We start from the raw sequence: 18859 nt of genomic DNA on the forward strand, positions 1-18859 counted from the left end.
TTTCGATTTATCTAAAATCGGAAAACGGCTACACCGATTTGGCTAATTTTTTGTTCAGATGTTCGTAGTTATCCAATTTAAGTTTTTATTGAAGGAAAAATTTACCATGAAAATTTTTTTCGATATATCTAAAAACGCAGGAAGCCTGGTCCGATTTAACAATTTTTTTTAATGTTCGCAATACATAGTCCGCAAATAAAAATTTCCACGTCCACTAATACACCCACTTATTACATACATCTGCAAAATACATCGGTCTGTGATCAATCATATATCAGAATAAAATTCGATAACTTATATAAACACTCAAAATAGCTTAAATCGATAATAACTTGGCCAATAAGCTTAATCAAGAAAAGTAGCTCGATCTGTGATCGCTCATATTTCTGACCAAAAATCTATTTTTTATATAGAAACTCAAAATATCTAAATTCGCTAATAACTTTTCCAATAAGCGTTGAATAATGAAAACGAGCACGATCTGTGATCACTCATATTTCTGACCAAAATTCGATTACTTACATATATAAAAACTCAAAATATGTACATTGATTTACATGTATTCTGTTGTTGGAGGACTTAGGTTTTTGACAACAAACTTAGGTTCTTTGTCTCTCAGTAGCGCTTCTATGTATATTTTATTCTATGTCCTATATGAATAAATATTATCATTCAATAATACGTTTTTTTTCTTTTTAACTATTTTTACCCTTTTCAAATCGCTTCTCACAAATTCACAAATCGAACTTAAGCATTTTTTTAACTTGGACAGGACAACGTCTGTCGGGTCAGCTAGTATGTAATAAAATCTTTATTTATTAACAAATCTCAATGAAATTTTCAACTTTTTTTAAAATTGTCATTCTAAATAATAAAATGTGAAACAAAACTTGTCAAAAGGTCAACTGGAATCCCGGGATTTCTTAAAATTAATCCAAAAAATTCTAATTCTTACAATTTTGCCCATGGGGTCCACATTTCCTTCTGGGCTGGGAAAATACTTTGGGGATAAATAGGCAACCTATCAAGGTTTCTAAAACTGCTTCCCCTTTTTTGATCCCAGCTTTGGGATTTTAGAACATGTGGCCCAAAGGTGAAATTTTGATAAAAAATAGGTCACATTCCGAAGGGCGTAGGGGCGACATATTCGAAAAATAGGACATGATTTTTATATCAAAATGTTTTTCGTAAATGTTTTACAGAAAAATATAAAATTGCTATACATATGTATGTTCTTAAAGAAAGTTTATTTTTAATAAAAAAAGAGTTAAGTCACCTTTTCGCCCAAAAAACAGCAAAACGCTATTTTTTGAATATTTATATTGAAAGTCGTTTATTTTTGGATCCATAATTGATATTGCTCTAAAATCTTTTGTATGTTATTCATAGTTTAGTTGTCTAACCAACAAAAAAATTCGAGTCCATTCGTTCAAAAAGCGGAAATGCCTATAACTCGGAAATTATACGAGATAAATAGCACACGCAAGCATATTTGAAATCGGATTTTTAGGACCCATTTTAATAACTTGAACTCGAATACTCTTTGGCTAAGCTAATGTCAAATTTTATCCCGATCGGTCAATAGGTCAAGCATAGGTTTAAGCACCAATTTTTTTGGTGCTTAACTAAAAATTTTAAAAAATGCTATCTTGATTACTTCTAAAAGATTTCAACCCAATAATAACACCAAAAACTCAATTTCTCAAAAAATGCGAAAAAGTACCTATTGTTCTGCAACACAACAAAATCTTTCTACATACCTACAGAGAGTCTTAAAAAATGAGTAAACACCACAAATTATTAGATTTTTTTAAGATAATGAAAATCCTGCAATCAATCCATCGATTACAATTCAAGGACAAAATCTATTATTTTTTCTTCTTCCAATAAAGAATTTTTTTTTTTTTATTCATTTTGATTTTCTTTAAATTTGAAATAAAAAAATAATTAAAATAATTTCGTTCCTACAGCACCGAAAACAACCTACTTGAAGTTGTTTTCGTTCCGGATCCAAATGACAGGTTTTTCGTTACTGACCTACAATAGGTCAAACTCGGGAAAAATATTTTTTAACCCGAATTTTTCTTTTACCAAAAATTTTATTTTGTCATAAAATTGTTTTCAATCATTTTTTTAAAAAGTTAAAAAAAATTTAAAAAAATTAAAAAAAACAATTTAAAAAAAACCCAAGTAAGGAAGTATGGTCGGTCAAGCCCGACCATATAATACCCTACACTAAGTAAAAGAGCAAAAACATTTTTCTTTTAAAATTATAATAATTTATATTTTTGAGTGATTTTAGGAAGTTAGCCCTATATGGGGGCCAATTATGGACCGATCACCATGAAATTAGGTAGTGTGATTTATGTCTATATTAAAGTTAAGTATGTTGAATTTTGTGTGTGTACCAACATTTTTAAGCGATTTATGCACGTTAAAGTGATTTTCGGAAGCGGGTCTATATGGGAGCTATGACTAATTATGGACCGATCGTAACAAAATTTGGTGACATGAATTTTGTGTATATAAAACTTATTTGGAGCGGAATTTGTAGAGATACATATATAAATTAAACATTTATGACCGATAAAGTCCAATTTCGGGAGGACATTTGTATGGGGGCTAGGTGAAATAGTGGACCGATTTCAGCCAGTTTCAATAGGCTTTGTCCTTGAGCCGAAAAAATAATATGTACCAAATTTCATCGAAATATCTTCAAAATTGCGACCTGTACTCTGCGCACAAGGTTTACATGGACAGCCGGCCAGCCGACCAGACGGACGGACATCGCTTAATCGACTCAGAAAGTGATTCTAAGTCGATCGGTATACTTTAAGGTGGATGTTAGACTAATATTTTTGGGCGTTACAAACATCTGCACAAACGCATAATACCTTCCCCACTATGGTGGTGTAGGGTATAAAAACCTGTAATATTCTTCGAATATGTCGCCCCTACGCCCTTCGGCATTTTACCTATTTTTTTTATCAATAATTCAACTTAAAAAAAGTCTAAAATCCCAAAGCTGTGATCAAAAAAAAAGCAGCCTTGGAAACCATGATGTGTTTCCTATTTATCGCCAAACTATTCCAGACCCGAAGGAAATGTGGACCCTATAGGCAAAATTGTAAAAAATACCATTTTTGGGATTTTCGCTCCAATTTTTAGGAATTGCTGGATTACCTTTGACCTTTTGACAAGTTTTTTTACACCTTGTTATTTAGAATCATTGAGTTTCGTTGATAAATGAAGATTTTATTACATATTACATATTCATTGAGTTTCTAAAACTATAATTTATATCAAAATATTAATAGGATTGCAAATATTAGGAACAATTTGATCGACATTTATTCCAAGCTATATTTTTATGTTTAGATAAGTTAATTTTTGGTCTTACAAAAAAAATTTCAAGTCATTATTTCAATTAGATTCAAATATATGCCACTTTAAAATTAAGTCTATGAAAAATATTGCACTTTTTCATACTAAAAATTTTTAATAAATTTTTTAAAATTTCTTTTGAATCATTTTTGGTTTTTTGGCAAGTTTTTCTGGTTAGAATTAAAGACCTCATTATTTTTTTTTACATTCATCATATTACTACTACAGTTTCCCTAAAATTATAACTAAATTAGTGTTAATTTGTTTGACAATGTTAAGGAAATTTTTATCATATACTAAAAATTAAATATTTACTTAATGACTAGTCAACTTTTGACGTCAGTTTCACGCTAAGACAAGATAAGCTGCCAAAAACAAATAAGAATTATTATTTTTTTTTGTTTAAATCTACAAAACATTTTTATTCATTCATATTCGTTTAAGTGATGAAATTAGGAAATTCATTCACAATCAAAATTTATAGAATTCGTGGATTAATTAAAATAATATTTAAAATTTTTTGTTTTTTTTATTAAATAAACTAATATTTTTTATTAATTTTTAGTTAGAAGAATTAAAATAAAATAAATGCATAAAAAACTTTTTATTTATTCTTAATAAACATATAAAAATTACCATATTATCATTTCAAAGCGATTTTGTGGGTATTCGGTAGGAACAGAGATAACACAAATGAGACTGAAAAAACAATAAATTTAAATTTTATTAAATTTTATTTACTAAAAATTAAACAATTACCTGTCATAACTCCTCCAATTAGTAGAAATGGTGGTATACAACCCATAGATATAAAATAGGGAAATAATATATTGCCCAATAGAGAGCCACAGCGACCAAATGTCATCACCATTATTATCACCATTGTTCTGTAAATGAATTAATAGACAAAAGTTTTAAGTACTTAATCTCTCACATCATTGTGTTATTTATGTGGAAATGTTGTTAAAAATTACTGACATTTTCATTTAATTAGAATGTTTAGTTGTTGCTCTGTGTAAAATGGTGCCAGGTTTTTGTTTGACTTGGTTTTTTAAGTGTGTGGAAATTAAGCCATTTAATGGCATCTTTAAATCTGTTTTCCACTCCTACTAGTTGTAGTAGCTTGTTATACCCTTCACCTTCGTGAGTAGGGTATATATAAGTTTGTCATTCCGTTTGTAATTTCTGCATTTTTCATTTCCGACCCTATAAATTATATATATTCTGGATCCTTATAGATAGCGGAGTCGATTAAACCATGTCCGTCTGTCTGTCTGTTGAAATCAATTTTCTGATGATCCCAGATATCTTCGGGATCCAAATCTTCAATAATTCTGTCCGACATGCTTTCGAGAAGTTTGCCATTTAAAATCAGCGAAATCGGTCCACAAATGGATGAGATATGAGGAAAAAACCAAGACAACCTTGATTTTTTACCTATTTTTGACCTATATCTGGATTACTAAGACATTAATATAGACAATATGGATATCTAATGATAGATATTTCAAAGACATTTGCAACGACGTAAGTAAGTAGGTAAGTTGGACCTACAATGGGTCAAAATCGAAAAAATTTTAGCCAGAATTTTTTTTCACAAAAAAAAAATTGAAAAACCGAAAAAAAAAATTTTAAAATTTTAAAAAAAAAAATTTTAAAAAAAGATTCAAAATAATCGAAAAAAAATTTGTTCCAAAAAATTAACAAAACAACTGGAAAGAGTAACTAAAGTAGAGATTTAATTTTATTTGTGAAATGCTAGAGCATTTAGTGTTTAATGCAAACAGTTTTGTGTATAATAATAGCTGGATGTGTATTTTTTTCTATTTAGGACATAAGGATAACATGGAATGTTGATTAAAAAAGCTTGTTATGCTGTATTTTCTTTGTTGTAATTTTACCAACTATTGCTTCTTATATAATCTTGCGAGGCAATCACGATAAAATATTTTTATGGATTGACACAGGCCTAAAAAATTGCTTAGAGCAGCAATGCACAATGGGGCAGAATCAAAATTTTTTGGAAATAAATCTGGCATTTCTAAACGGCTGATTCGATCGAGATAAAATTTGACGTGGGCATAGCCAAGAAGTATTCGAGTTTAATTTATTAAAGTAGGTCCTACAAATTCTCCAGGGATGTCGCTATGGGGGATCAAAGTTGGGTACCTTCGACATGTAAAATTTTTAAGCACGTGCCATTGTTTCTCATCCGATTTCAAAGAATTTTATATTTTTGGAAAGGGCTCGGCATGCTATTTATCTCTTATAATTTCCATGTTATAGTCATTTCAAAATTGAAATTTTAAAATTTTGACATAACTTGGTCCGTTTTTTTTTAAATATTTGGCGTACTTTCGGACCAAATGGACTGGAATTTATTTTGGTAGTTAGAAAACTAAATTACGAATAATATATTAAAGATTTTAGAGCAATATCAATTATGGATCCAAAACTAAACGATTTTCAATTTAAAAATTCAAAAATAGTAGATTTTTTATGTTTTTTTGGGCGAAAAGGTGACTTAAAAATTTTTTTTATTAAAACAAGTAAGAAAGTATGGTCGGTCAAGCCCGACCATATAATACCCCACACCAAGTAAATGAGCAAAAACATTTTTCTTTTAAAATATCAATAATTTATATTCGTGAGTGATTTTCGGAAGTGGGCATTATATGGGAGCTATGACCAATTATGGACCGATCACCATTAAATTAGGTCATGTGATTTATGTCTACATGAAAGTTATTGATGGTAAATTTTGTGTATAACAAAATTTTTAAGAGATTTATGCACTTTAAAGTGATTTTCGGAAGCGGGTCTATATGGGAGCTATGACTAATTATGGACACATCGTAACAGAATTTGGTGACATGAATTTTGAATATATAAACCTTATTTGGAGCGAAATTTGTGGAGATACATATGTAAATTAAACATTTATGACCTATAAAGTCCAACTTAGGGAGGACATTTGTATAAGGGCTATGTGAAATAATGGACCGATTTTAGCCAGTTTCAATTGGCTTGGTCCTTGGGCCAAAAAAATTATATGTACCAAATTTGATCGAAATATCTTCAAAATTAATCGACTCAGAAAGTGTCGAACGGTATAATTTAAGGTGGGTGTTAGACTAATATTTTTGGGCGTTACAAACATTTGCACAAACGCATTATACCCTTCCCACTATGGTGGTGTAGGGTATAAAAAAACTCTCTTTAACAACATATAACAATTTTATGTTTTTCTGTAAGTTATCATTTTGGTATAAAAAATATGTCCTATTTTTCGAATATGTCGCCCTTAGAAATTTGACCAATTTTTTATAAAAATTTCAACTTTGGCCCATATGTTCTAAAATACCAAAGCAGGGATCCGAAAACGAAAAGCAGCTCAAGAAACCTAGATGTTTTCCTTATTTATCGCCCAAGTATTTTCCCAGCCCCGAAGGAAATATTGACCCTATGGGCAAAATTGTAATAAATAAAATTTTTGGGATTTTCGCTCCAATTTTTAGTGATTGCGGGATTCCCTTTGACTTTTTGACAAGTTTTTTTAAACTTTGTTATTTAGAATGACAAATTTAAAAGAACGTTGAAAATTTCATTGATTTTTAATAGGATTGCAAATATTAGGAACAATTTAATCCACATTTATTACGAACTAATTTGTATACCCTTCACCATGAGTGGCAAGGTTATATATGTATATAAGTTTGTCATTCCGTTTGTAGTGTCTACATTTTTTATTTGCGACCCGACAAAGTATATATATGTCCGCCTGTATGTTGAAATCAACTTTCCGTAGTCCCTAAATAACTTAAATACATACTTGATATCGAGTTGATATTAAAAATCAACAAAATCGACCCACAAATGGCTGAAATATAACGAAAAAATCGGAACAACTTCGATTTTTGGACCATTTTTTATCTATATCTGGATTACTAAGTCATTAATATAGACAATATGGATATCTAATGATAGATATTTCAAAGTCCATTGCAACGATGTATATAAGACTATAGTAAGTTGGACCTAAAATGAGCCAAAATCGGAAAAAAAATTTGAAAATTTAAAAAATATATAGAAATAAACATTACTTGTCGAAATCGGTTCATATTTGCAAAAGTTATTAAACTTTTTCGAAAAAAGTTCCAAAGAAGGGTATATTGAGTTAAAGCTGATGTTTGCAACGTGCAAAAATATAGTCCCAATACCCACCTTAAAGTATACCAATATGTTCTGGATCACTTTCTGAGTCGATTTTGCGATGTCCGTCCGTCCATGTAAACCTTGTAATCAAACTACAGGTCACAATTTCAAAGATAATTTGGTACAAGCTCTTGTATTGCCCCAAGGACGAAGCCTATTGAATTTGATTAGAATGGGTACATCATTTCTCATAGCCCCCATACGATTGCCCTATCTGAAAATAGTTAAGCTGTCATAAATATCTTAGTTATATAGATATAAAAAACAAATTCAGCAAAAATAAGTTTTATATATGCCGAACCTGCCTCACCAAATTTGCCATATAATGCCCACTTCCGAAAATTATTTTAATGTGTATAGATTTCTTAAAAATATTTCAAACTCAAATAAAATTCAACACAAATAGTTTTCATATACATATACAGAAGAAATGTTAAGAACTAAATTTTCTTTATACATTGCAATAAAAATGTATATCAATGCATTGGTATAAGCTTTCATATCAAAATAAGTATTGAAATGCTATTAAAATCAAATTTTGTTTTTTTGTATATATAAGTTTGTCATTCCGTGTGTAACATTGAGAAATATTCATCTGAGACCCAATAAAGTATATATATTATTGATCCGTCTGTCTGTCTGTCTGTCTGTCTGTCTGTCTGTGTAAAACACGCTCACGTCCAAAATAGACAAACAAAATGGTTAAACTTGCAAGAAAAATGTTTATTGTTCTCCTAAGCAGTTTGGTATTGAAAATCAGCAAAATCGGTTCAGTGAAACCAGAGTTATGAACCTAAATGTGGGACATCGCTGTACCAAATTCTATGAAGATCGGCCAATAATTGGTTATAGCTCCCATATAAGGACCACTTCCGAAAAACATATTAACCTACATAAATATCTGAAAAATATCAATATCAAAACAAAATTTTATACAAACATCTAATTTATATTTAGAAATCATACTTCAGGATTTTGCGAATATCGGTCCATATTTGACCATAGCTCCCATATAAGGTCCACTTCTGAAAATCAGTTAAGTACTCATAAATCTCTTATAAATAGCTTTATTATGCTAAAATTCGACACAAATAATAAGCATATACATAGAAATCACTGTACCAAATTTTATGCAGATTGGCCGATAATTGGTCATGGCTATCCTATAAGGCCCATTTCCGAAAAAGATATTAACCATAATAAATATTTAAAACAAATCGATATCAAAATGAATATTGTGAATATCGGTCCATATTTGGCAACAGCTCCCATATAAATACATTAAAATATTTTATGACAATCGACTCATAATAGGTCATAGCTCCCACATAATTCCCACAACCAAATATTTTAAAATTTGTCTAAATATATTTGTATACCCTTTTTTGTACTCTGTTTCTTCATTTGAGGTTCAAAAGGAAAAATTTTGATCCAAACGTATTAACTTATTATTAAGTATATAAATTGTTAATTTCCATACGTTCTAATCGGAATTGTAATTATAAATTGCTGAATTAGATAAAATTGTTTGTACATTTTAAATAAAATATCTTCTGAGTAAACTAGTCTTTCTAACAATTGTTATATTATTTCAGTTGTTATACCATCATATTTAGGTGGAGGGTATTTAAGATTCGGCACGGCCGAATATAGTACTCTTACTTGTTTTAGATATTCTTAACAAAAACAATACTTATATCTTACAAATGTATTTCAAAACGTAGTTTTCTTTCCAAACCCGTTGAAAAATATAAAGTCGGACAAAAACTGGCCCACACGGAATGATTTGTTCGCCTGATTTGTGATTGAAAATGTTCAATTACTTGTGATTTTTATCGCGCACATCCCCATTAACAAGTAACAAGTTGTCGAACACGAACAAATCATAATCACAAATCAACCGTGTGTGGCCAGCTTAAGTTACAGGTCGACGATAAGTTGACGAACATCATTGAAAACTTTTTTTAGGATAAATTCGGAATTTGAGGATGTTTTTGAAATTTTTTTCACTTTCGCACAGTGTAATTAACATTTAAATACGAAGTCAAAAATTGGCTCCTAGAGAATGATTCAGCTTTCTGTGTTTAGCAAGAATTTAAAACAATTTAATATCTGTGAACTTTTGATGAAATCCTTTTTTAATTTTTTTATTATCAAAGTAGTGTCCTGGAAACGAAAAATCTAAAATTTTTGTGTTTTTCATCAAATTCTGAAGAAATGAAAGAAATAAAATATGATTATTTAAACAAAATATAAAACAAATAGATTAGAAATTGAAATGTTTGTCAATAAATAACTTTTCTGCTTTATTACTAGGCCAAGTACTCTACATTGTGAATACCGCTAATGTCTAAAAATGTAAAATCCCCAAAAATGGATGTAAATCCCCAAATTTTGTTAAAATCCCCAAATCCCTCCCCACGAAATTCTGTCCCCAAAAAAATCTTGAAATCCCCAAACAAATCCCCACATCTGGCTACACTGCATGTAACTAACCGTCAGCGCGAGTAGAAAATTACTTTGAGAGCAGCTCAGAGAGTAAATTTTATACCGCTCTTTTTCTATTATGGATCAATATAAGAATTTTTTTCTTATTTCAAGTTATCTTACTCTTAATTTGAAGTTTAAGAATTAACTACTTTATTTAACTTCTCACTTGTACTTAAAACAAGATTTTCTTAATTCAAGAATTTCGTTCTTGTTTTAAGAACATTTCCGCTTGATTTTTGTAATCAATCCCGTTTATATTTATTCTAAGTACAAATGAGTATGAATCGTACTTAAATTTTTAAGTACAATTCTGGCTAAATTTGAGTAAAATAAACTTAAATTTAGAAGTGCTTTTTTCTTTCTGTGCAGTAACAATTGTTTTATACACACAATTTTCATATTTTATTCCTTTTAAAATGTATAAATACTCACATTTTCTTCAATTTTATTGAAAATTCTTTTTTTTATATTTTTTCACCACAAAAATAAAATTGAAAATAAATAAACAATAATACAAAACATATGAAATATAAGCTGCTAACTATTACGAGTTCAAAATAGAACTTGTAATAGTTTGCAACGAGAGAGCACTATCTAAAATTTATACGCTCTTGAATTTTTCTCTACTTGCATATTTTTTTAAGTTAATGAACGCTTTTCCAGTAACAATTGTTACTAACTAGTAACAACTTTCAGTTATTGAACATAGCTAATAAGAATAAGTGAGCTATTATTTGTTTTGTTTAGATAAGTTAATTTTTGGTCTTACAAAAAAAATTTCATTTCATTTATAACAAAATTTTGTTATGAAAAAGTGCAATATTTAAAATCAGATAGGAACATAAAAATGGTACGTAATTATTCCATTTTAATCCTGTAATGTCTTTTTTGAAAGGACTTTTTTGATTTTCTCGAAAAAGGGTATTGACCCCTAAAGAGAGCAGTTAGAGGGTTAAGATCTTCCACCATTTTTTTCATTTTTTTCATTCGATCAAAAAATAAAAAAATTTACCCACTGTAAAAACAAAAAAATCAGAGTAGCTGGACTATAAGTTTATTCTACAAAAATGATCTACTCAACGTGCCCTTTCAGAATTATAGGCTCGATATTCTGTTACAATCAAAAAGTCGCATTTTGTTGGACTGAATTATTTACCAGATTTTTTTAGTAAGTTTTTATAGCAACTATTTTAAATTTACTAGTAATATTTAATATCATTATTGTTGAAGAATTCGGTATTATTTTATTACATTCTACTGCTAAGATCTTACTAAAAATCTCGTAATATTTTTAGTACACAGAGAAAACAAATTTGTTTTTCAGAGATATCAAATTTATTGTCAATGAAATCATAAGATAACCCCTGTCTATATCTGATAAATTTTTATTATGATAAACGTCAAAATGGTTGTCAAGATAAAAAATTATCAGGTATAGTCCCCATTTATTAGTATTATTGCTTCGTTATGACAAAATTGTTAGTGCTTTTGATCAGACAACAAAATATTTGTCAAGTATAGACCAAATTTTCTAGTTGTTGCTTCAAAGTTTTATTAGGGGGGGAGGGGGTTTGTCTGTGTATTTGTTTGTTAAAAAATCCGTGTATCTCAGTATAAATCCATCATTAACATTTGATTATTTGCAGTTATAACCAGAAAAATCTATGTATACAAACGAATCATTCGACTAGCTAGAAATTGCCACAATTAATCAAACACAGCCTATGGCAATAAAATGTTTAGGTAATAAAAGGAAAAATAAATACAATACCTCATATTTGTGGGAAATAAATTCACCGAAACACTAATAACTGTGGTGGCCGAGACACTAGCAGAGCTAACAAACGCAGAGGCCAAAATTAAAGTCATTAAATGGGAATTGGAAAAGTACATTGTTACACCTGAAAGAAAGGCCAAGCATAAAGCTATTTCTGTAAGAAAATATAAAAAATAGTTAATACAGAAAATCTACTATTTAACAAGAAATAAAACTTACTTAAAACATTATTATTGCCCAGTTTATTAACCACTATAGTGACTAATAAAAAGCAAAAGAAGGATATAACCGCCACCACAATATTGTCACTATACGAGCTGGCATTAATGTGCTGCTAGACATGCAAAAATAAGAATATTAAAGAAATTTTTATTAAAATTTAATAAAATTAATCAATTTTCTTACCAAATCACAATTAACCACTTGTTGACCAGATGCTAATATTATTGTTTTATTGTAATTATATTGCAATACTGTGCACATGCTGCTGGAGGCCATATTTTTCTCTTTAAATTCCACCATGGTAACAAAGATTTGTGGCAGCCATAAACGTATGGAATTAAGTCTAAGGGGGAATGAAACTTATAAATGAATATGAATTTAAATTAGGGAATGAAATCTTTACCCTAAAAGTATGCAAAATAACATGGAATATACTTGTAACGATTGCTTTAGATAGGGACTGGAACACATGGGCCGCAATTGCCGCAGACCTTCAAAAAACTGTTCTTTGGCCTGCTGGCGTTTATGAGCCATTGTTTTATGGGTTTTTTTGTATTCCTTACTATTGCGTCTGGTGTGAAGTTCAGTTTTTTCGGGATCTTCATCGAGCAAGTTTGTTATCTGAAATCATAGGCAAACATATTAATATAAAGTTTTAGTCTATTTTAATATGTATCCTTTCTATTTGTGGTCAAAGACCTACTTTAAAATTGGACTAAAAGACGAACAATTATATTTAAAACTGGACTATATAAAGACCCAAATTTGAAGTCTAAATTGGAATATAAAAAACAGAGCTTCTAATTAATTCAATTTGAGCTTAATTCACTAAAATTTTAATTCGGAATTAAAAAAATTCCAAACATTCATTTCGTCAAGACATTCCCAACAATTAATTCTTTAGCTATTCATTCAAAGGCTTTTATTTAAACAAAATTCATTCATCGTTGAAATAATTCATAACACAATTTATTTAACCCATGAATGATTAAATTTTTGTTAATTCAAATCTAATACGAATTGAATTAAAATAGTTTTTCTTCATTCAGTTTTGTTAAGCTTTTAATCATTAACAAAATGAATTTAAGCAAGTAAGAGAGCTATATTCGGTTGTGACAAATCTTATATACCCTTCACCAAATTATACTTCAAAATACAAATTTTCAATATTTATAGGTAAACAAAATTTTTTTTCCAATGTTGATTTTTTAATTTTTTGGGAAAATTTTTTTTCGATTTGTTATTTTAAAATTTTTTAAACTTTAATTTTTTTTTAAATTTTAAACAAATTTTTTTTTTTAAATTTTTTTTGTGAAAAAAAAAATCGGGTTAAAAAATATTTTTTCCGATTTTGACCCATTGCAGGTCCAACTTACTATGGTCTTATATACGTCGCTACAAAGGTCTTTGAAATAAGTATCATTAGATATCCATATTGTCTATATTAATGACTTAGTAATCCATACATAGGTCAAAAATCGAGGTTGTCCTGGTTTTTTCCTCATATCTCAGCCATTTGTGGACCGATTTTGCTGATTTTAAACAGGAAACTTCTTGAAAGCATGTTTGATAAAATTATTGAAGATTTGGATCCCGAAGATATCTGGGGTCTTCAGAAAATTGATTTCAACAGACAGACGGACATGGCTTTATCGACTCCGCTATAAAATTATATAGTGGAAATTACAAACGGAATGACGAACTTATATATACCCTTCTCACGAAGGTGAAAGCTATAAAAATTTACTTTTTGTAATAGATTTGAATTGAAGAGAAATTGATTCATTCAATACATTTTTAAAGCAATTTGTAATGGATTTGAATTCAAAAAAATGTTAATGTTTCAATAAGGAATTAATTCTACAAATAATGAATTCATAAAGGAATAAATCCAATAGATTTGAAGTACAAATTAACTCAATGGTTAAAAGATACAATTTATTTTGATTACGAAAATGGAATTAAGAATTAATTCTTTCAAACCATTGATTAAGACTTCTAAGTGATATCTAAATTTGACTATATAAAAAACTACGAATGAAGTCCAAATTGGACAATATAAACCTGTACGATTGATGTTCAAATGTGTCTGTATAAAGACCTAAGATTGCAGTCGAATTTGGACAATATAAACCTACGATTGAAGTTCAAATTATACAAAATGAACCCCTACGACTGAAGTCCAAATTAAACATAAATAAGAATAATGTCGAAATTTTAATATTTAAAGACCTTAGATTGAAGTTTAAATTGGACTGTATAAAGTACTACGACTGATGTTGAAATTTGACTGTATAAAGACCTAAGTCTGAAGATAAAATTGGACTATATAAACCTGCGATTGAAGCTAAAATTTGACTGTACAAAGACCTATGACTCAAGTTAAAATTCGACTGTATAAATATCTACGATTGAACTCAAAATTGGATAGTATAATGACGTAAGATTGAAGTTAAAATTGGACTGTATAAAGAGCTACAATTGAAGTTAAAACTGGACTATATAAACCTACGATTGAAGCTAAAATTTGACTGTACAAAAATCTATGACTGAAGTTAAAATTCGACTGTATAAACCCCTAAGATTGAAGTTAAAATTTGAATGTATAAATACCTACGATTGAACTTAAAATTGGATTGAATAAAGACCTAAGATTAAAGTTAAAATTGAACTGTATAAAGACCTAAGATTGAAATTAAATTTAACTGTATAAAGACCTACGATTGAAGTTAAAATTTAACTGTATAAAGACCTACTATTGAAGTCAAAATTGAACTTATCAAATCTACGATTGAAGTTAAAATTGGAGTGAATGATTGAAGTTTAAATTGGACTGTATAAAGTCATACGATTGAAGTTAAAATTGGGCTGTATATAGATCTACGTTTGAAGTTAAATTGGACTGTATAAGTATCTACGATTGAAGTTAAAATTTGACTTTATAAAGACCTGCGATTGAAGTTAAAATTGGACTATATAAAGATCTGCGAGTGAAGTTAAAATTAAACTGTATATAACCCTACGATAGAAGTTAAAATTTAATTGTACAAACACCTATGACTGAAGTTAAAATTAGACTGTATAAAGAGCTAAGATTGAAGTTAAAATTCGACTGTATAAAGACCTACGATTGAAGATAAAATTGGAGTGAATAAAGACCTATGATTGATGTTTAAATTGGACTGTATAAAGTCGTACGATTGAAGTTAAAATTGGGCTGTATATAGATCTACGTTTGAAGTTAAATTGGACTGTATAAGTACCTACGATTGAAGTTAAAATTTGACTTTATAAAGACCTGCGGCTGAAGCTAAAATTGGTCTGTATAAGGAGCTACGATTGAAGTTAAAATTGAACTGTATAAACCCCTACGATTGAAGTTAGAATTGAACTGTATAAAACCCTACGATAGAAGTTAAAATTTTATTGTACAAAGACCTATGACTGAAGTTAAAATTAGACTGTATAAAGACCTACAATTGAAGTTAACATTGAACTGTATAAAATCTACGATTGAAGTTAAATTGGAGTGGATAAATACCTGCGATTGAAGTTAATTTTGGACTGATTGAAGTTAAAATTTGACTTTATAAAGTCCTATGATTGAAGTTAAAATTGGACTTCATTAAGAGCTACGATTAAAGTTACTATTGGACTGTATAAAGATTTATAATTGATGTTAAAATTGGACTTTCTAAAAACACCTGCGATTGAACTTAAAATTGGACTGTATAAAGTCCTAAGATTGAAGTTAAAATATGACTGTATAAATACCTACGATTGAACTTAAATTTGGACTCTTCAAAGACCTAATATTAAAGTTGAAATTGTACTGTATAAAAACCTGGGATTCAACTTAAAATTTAATTGTATAAAGACCTACGATTATTGTTAAAATTGGATTATTTAAAGACCAAATTTTAGTACATAATTATTTTTTCAACATGATAAATAAATGGTTATGGTTAAGACTACAAAAACAATTTACTTACCGGATACTCAGTCTTTGGTCTCCTATGATTTATAGCAAAAATCATGCGTAAACACTCCAATGCCTCATCATTACGGCCCTGAGACATGAGAAATTTGGGACTTTCGGGGAAAAATGAATTTAGGAAACCACCAAGTAATGGTACTATAGCGGTTATAAGTATGAAAACATGCCAAGTATGCACTAAACAAAAGATAATTAAACATTCATAAAAGTAATAAATTCCAATGCAAATAAATTCCTCATACTTACACTTTATAAAACTTCCCAGTTGTATAGAGAAATGATTAGGCAGTATACCACAAGCTATAATGGGCAATATAATAGTAGCAGCTGCCTTAATCATACCAATGCCCATCATGATGCGTCCTCTATGTTGTAGACCATGAAATTCGGAAACATACGACATGACCACAGCAAAGGGCCCACAAACGCTATGTTTATGAAAAACTAATTTATTTGCTGATTGGTGGCATTAAATGTTATTTGTTGAACTTACAAAAAGCCATCGAAAAATTTAAAAATCAATAATTGATTCACAGTTTGACTGATGCCAGTGCAAACGACAATTATGCCATCAAAGAGTAGAGCATACACTAATACCATTTTGCGACCCATGGTGTCGGCTATGTAGCCCCAGGGTATGGCTGAAACAATCATGCCTTTACAAAGATAAATATGTTTTTTGGTTAGTCGAATGTTTGATAATTTTATTAGGTAAAGGGTGTTTAAATAGACGATAATTTCAAACTAAATTAAAAAATCCTAAATCTTATTTGAATCAAATATTTGAAGGGTTATTGACTGTATATGGGAAAATAATTGAGGAAGTTTGGAATATTTGTTGAACAATTATGGAATATATTTATCTACATACAATTTATGCAAGGTTTAATTTTCAATTCCTTATATTTTTTAAAAAATCCTCTGTTTTGAAATACAATTTCCTCTCAAAACACCCTTTTTTAACTTACCCGCGAAACACATTGCATTTAAAACACCTTTGTGCATCAGACTTAATTGCAAATCACATTCAGCCGTTGGCAGTATAAAGGACAACGATGATGTGGAGAATATGGCCGAAATCAAAGGTGACATTGTGACAATTAAAAGACAAATATTGAAACAGCCAAAACCACAAGCCGCTATGGCAGTTTCAAAATCACTGACACTGCCACTTGAATTGGCGCTACTTGACGGCTCATTGCTGGTGGTTGTGTCAGACTTGAGAGCTACGAAAGGTTTGTTGAAAATAAAAGTTATTTTTTCATAAAAAGCAACTACCTTTTATTTGTTTGTTTTTTCACTGACCTTTGGACATTTAAGATAATTAAACTTCAAAGAATTTTGAATGTATGTATTTGGGGGAGAAAAATTTCAATTAAGAAATTAGGAAAAATTTGGTTTTCTATAGAAATTATGATTTATTTGTAAAAGTGTCTTTTTTTATTTGAAGTTTTGAAATTTGTTTGTAAATGTGTAAATTAAACAGGGCGAAAGCTAAATTAGTTAAAAATAATATTCAAGTATAGAGAGCTACGATTGAATTTGAAATTGGACTGTATAAATAACTACGATTGAAGCTAAAATTGGATTTTATAAATACCTAAGATTGAAGTTAAAATTGGAATGTATAAAGACCTAAGATTCATGCTAAAATTGGACTGTAAAAATGCCTAAGACTGGAATTAAATTTAAACTATCTAAAATCCTACGATTGAAGCAAAAAAAAATGAACTGTATAAACCCCTATGATTGAAGTTAAAATTGGACTGTATAAAAGCCTAAGATAGAAATTAAATTTAACTGTATAAAGACCTAAGATGGAAGTTAAAATTGGACTGTATAAAGACTTACGATTGTAGTTGAAATTGGACTGTATAAAGACCAACGATTGAAGTTGAAATTGGACTGTGTTAAGACCTACGTCTGAAGTAAAAATTGGACTGCATCAAGATCTATGTCTGAAGTAAAAATTGGACTGTATAAGGAACTAAGATTGAAGTTATAATTGAACTGTATAAAGACCTACGATTGAAGCTGAAATTGGACTGTATAAAGAAATACAATTGAAGTTGAAATTGGACTGTATAAAGACCTACGATTGAAGTTAGAATTGGACTGTATAAAGTTCTACAATATATTTGAAATTGGACTATCTAAAATCCTATGAATGAAGTTAAAATTGAACTACAGAAAAATCTTGAACAGTAGAAAATCCTGTGATTGAAGTTACAATTATAGACCTACGATTGATCATAAAATTGGACTGTATAAAGACCTATGATTGAAGTTAAATTTGGACTGTATAAAGACCTAAGATTGAAGCTAAAATTGGATTGTATTACCACCTAAAATTGAAGTAAAAATTGGACTGTTTAAAGACCTACGATTGATGTTAAAATTGGACTGTAGAACTACCTGTGATTGAAGTAGAAATTGGTCTGTGTAAAGATCTCCAATTGAAGTTGAAATAGGACTGTATAAAGACCAACGATTGAAGTTGAAATTGGACTGTGTTAAGACCTACGTCTGAAGTAAAAATTGGACTGTATTAAGATCTATGTCTGAAGTAAAAATTGGACTGTATAAGGAACTAAGATTGAAGTTATAATTGAACTGTATAAAGACCTACGATTGAAGCTGAAATTGGACTGTATAAAGAAATACAATTGAAGTTGAAATTGGACTGTATAAAGACCTACTATTGAAGTTATAATTGGACTGTATAAAGTTCTACAATAAATTTAAAATTGGACTATTTAAAAACCTATAATTAA

At 29.3% G+C, this 18859-nt stretch overlaps 1 protein-coding gene across 2 annotated transcripts; it reads right to left on the bottom strand.

The window, feature by feature from the left end:
* Positions 1–3965: 3965 nt before the first annotated feature.
* On the bottom strand, positions 3966–17518 carry LOC135949032 (synaptic vesicle glycoprotein 2B-like). 2 transcript variants are annotated; one of them, XM_065498490.1, is made up of 11 exons: positions 17391–17518; positions 17054–17311; positions 16579–16741; positions 16332–16513; positions 16081–16262; positions 12492–12709; positions 12272–12431; positions 12086–12197; positions 11861–12020; positions 4144–4271; positions 3966–4083 (listed from the first exon to the last, which is right to left on the bottom strand). In XM_065498490.1, the coding sequence occupies exons 1-11, from the start codon at positions 17398–17400 to the stop codon at positions 4028–4030; spliced, it is 1629 nt and encodes a 542-aa protein (XP_065354562.1). In that variant the 5' UTR covers positions 17401–17518; the 3' UTR covers positions 3966–4027. The 2 variants fall into 2 exon arrangements, with proteins under 2 accessions (XP_065354562.1, XP_065354561.1); XM_065498489.1 differs by having other exon boundaries at positions 12086–12200.
* Positions 17519–18859: the final 1341 nt, after the last annotated feature.

This window comes from Calliphora vicina, chromosome 1 (genome assembly GCF_958450345.1).
Source record: "Calliphora vicina chromosome 1, idCalVici1.1, whole genome shotgun sequence".
NCBI classification, from domain to species: domain Eukaryota; kingdom Metazoa; phylum Arthropoda; class Insecta; order Diptera; family Calliphoridae; genus Calliphora; species Calliphora vicina.

Bases quoted from the DNA above. Each gene is read 5' to 3' on its own strand.
- LOC135949032 (XM_065498489.1), bottom strand. The intron at 16,263-16,331 runs GTAAGTATGAGG...TCTTTTGTTTAG, and splicing joins ACTGGGAAGTTTTATAAAGT to TGCATACTTGGCATGTTTTC. The intron at 4,272-11,860 runs GTATTGTATTTA...ATTCATTTACAG, and splicing joins TTATTTCCCACAAATATGAG to AACAATGGTGATAATAATGG.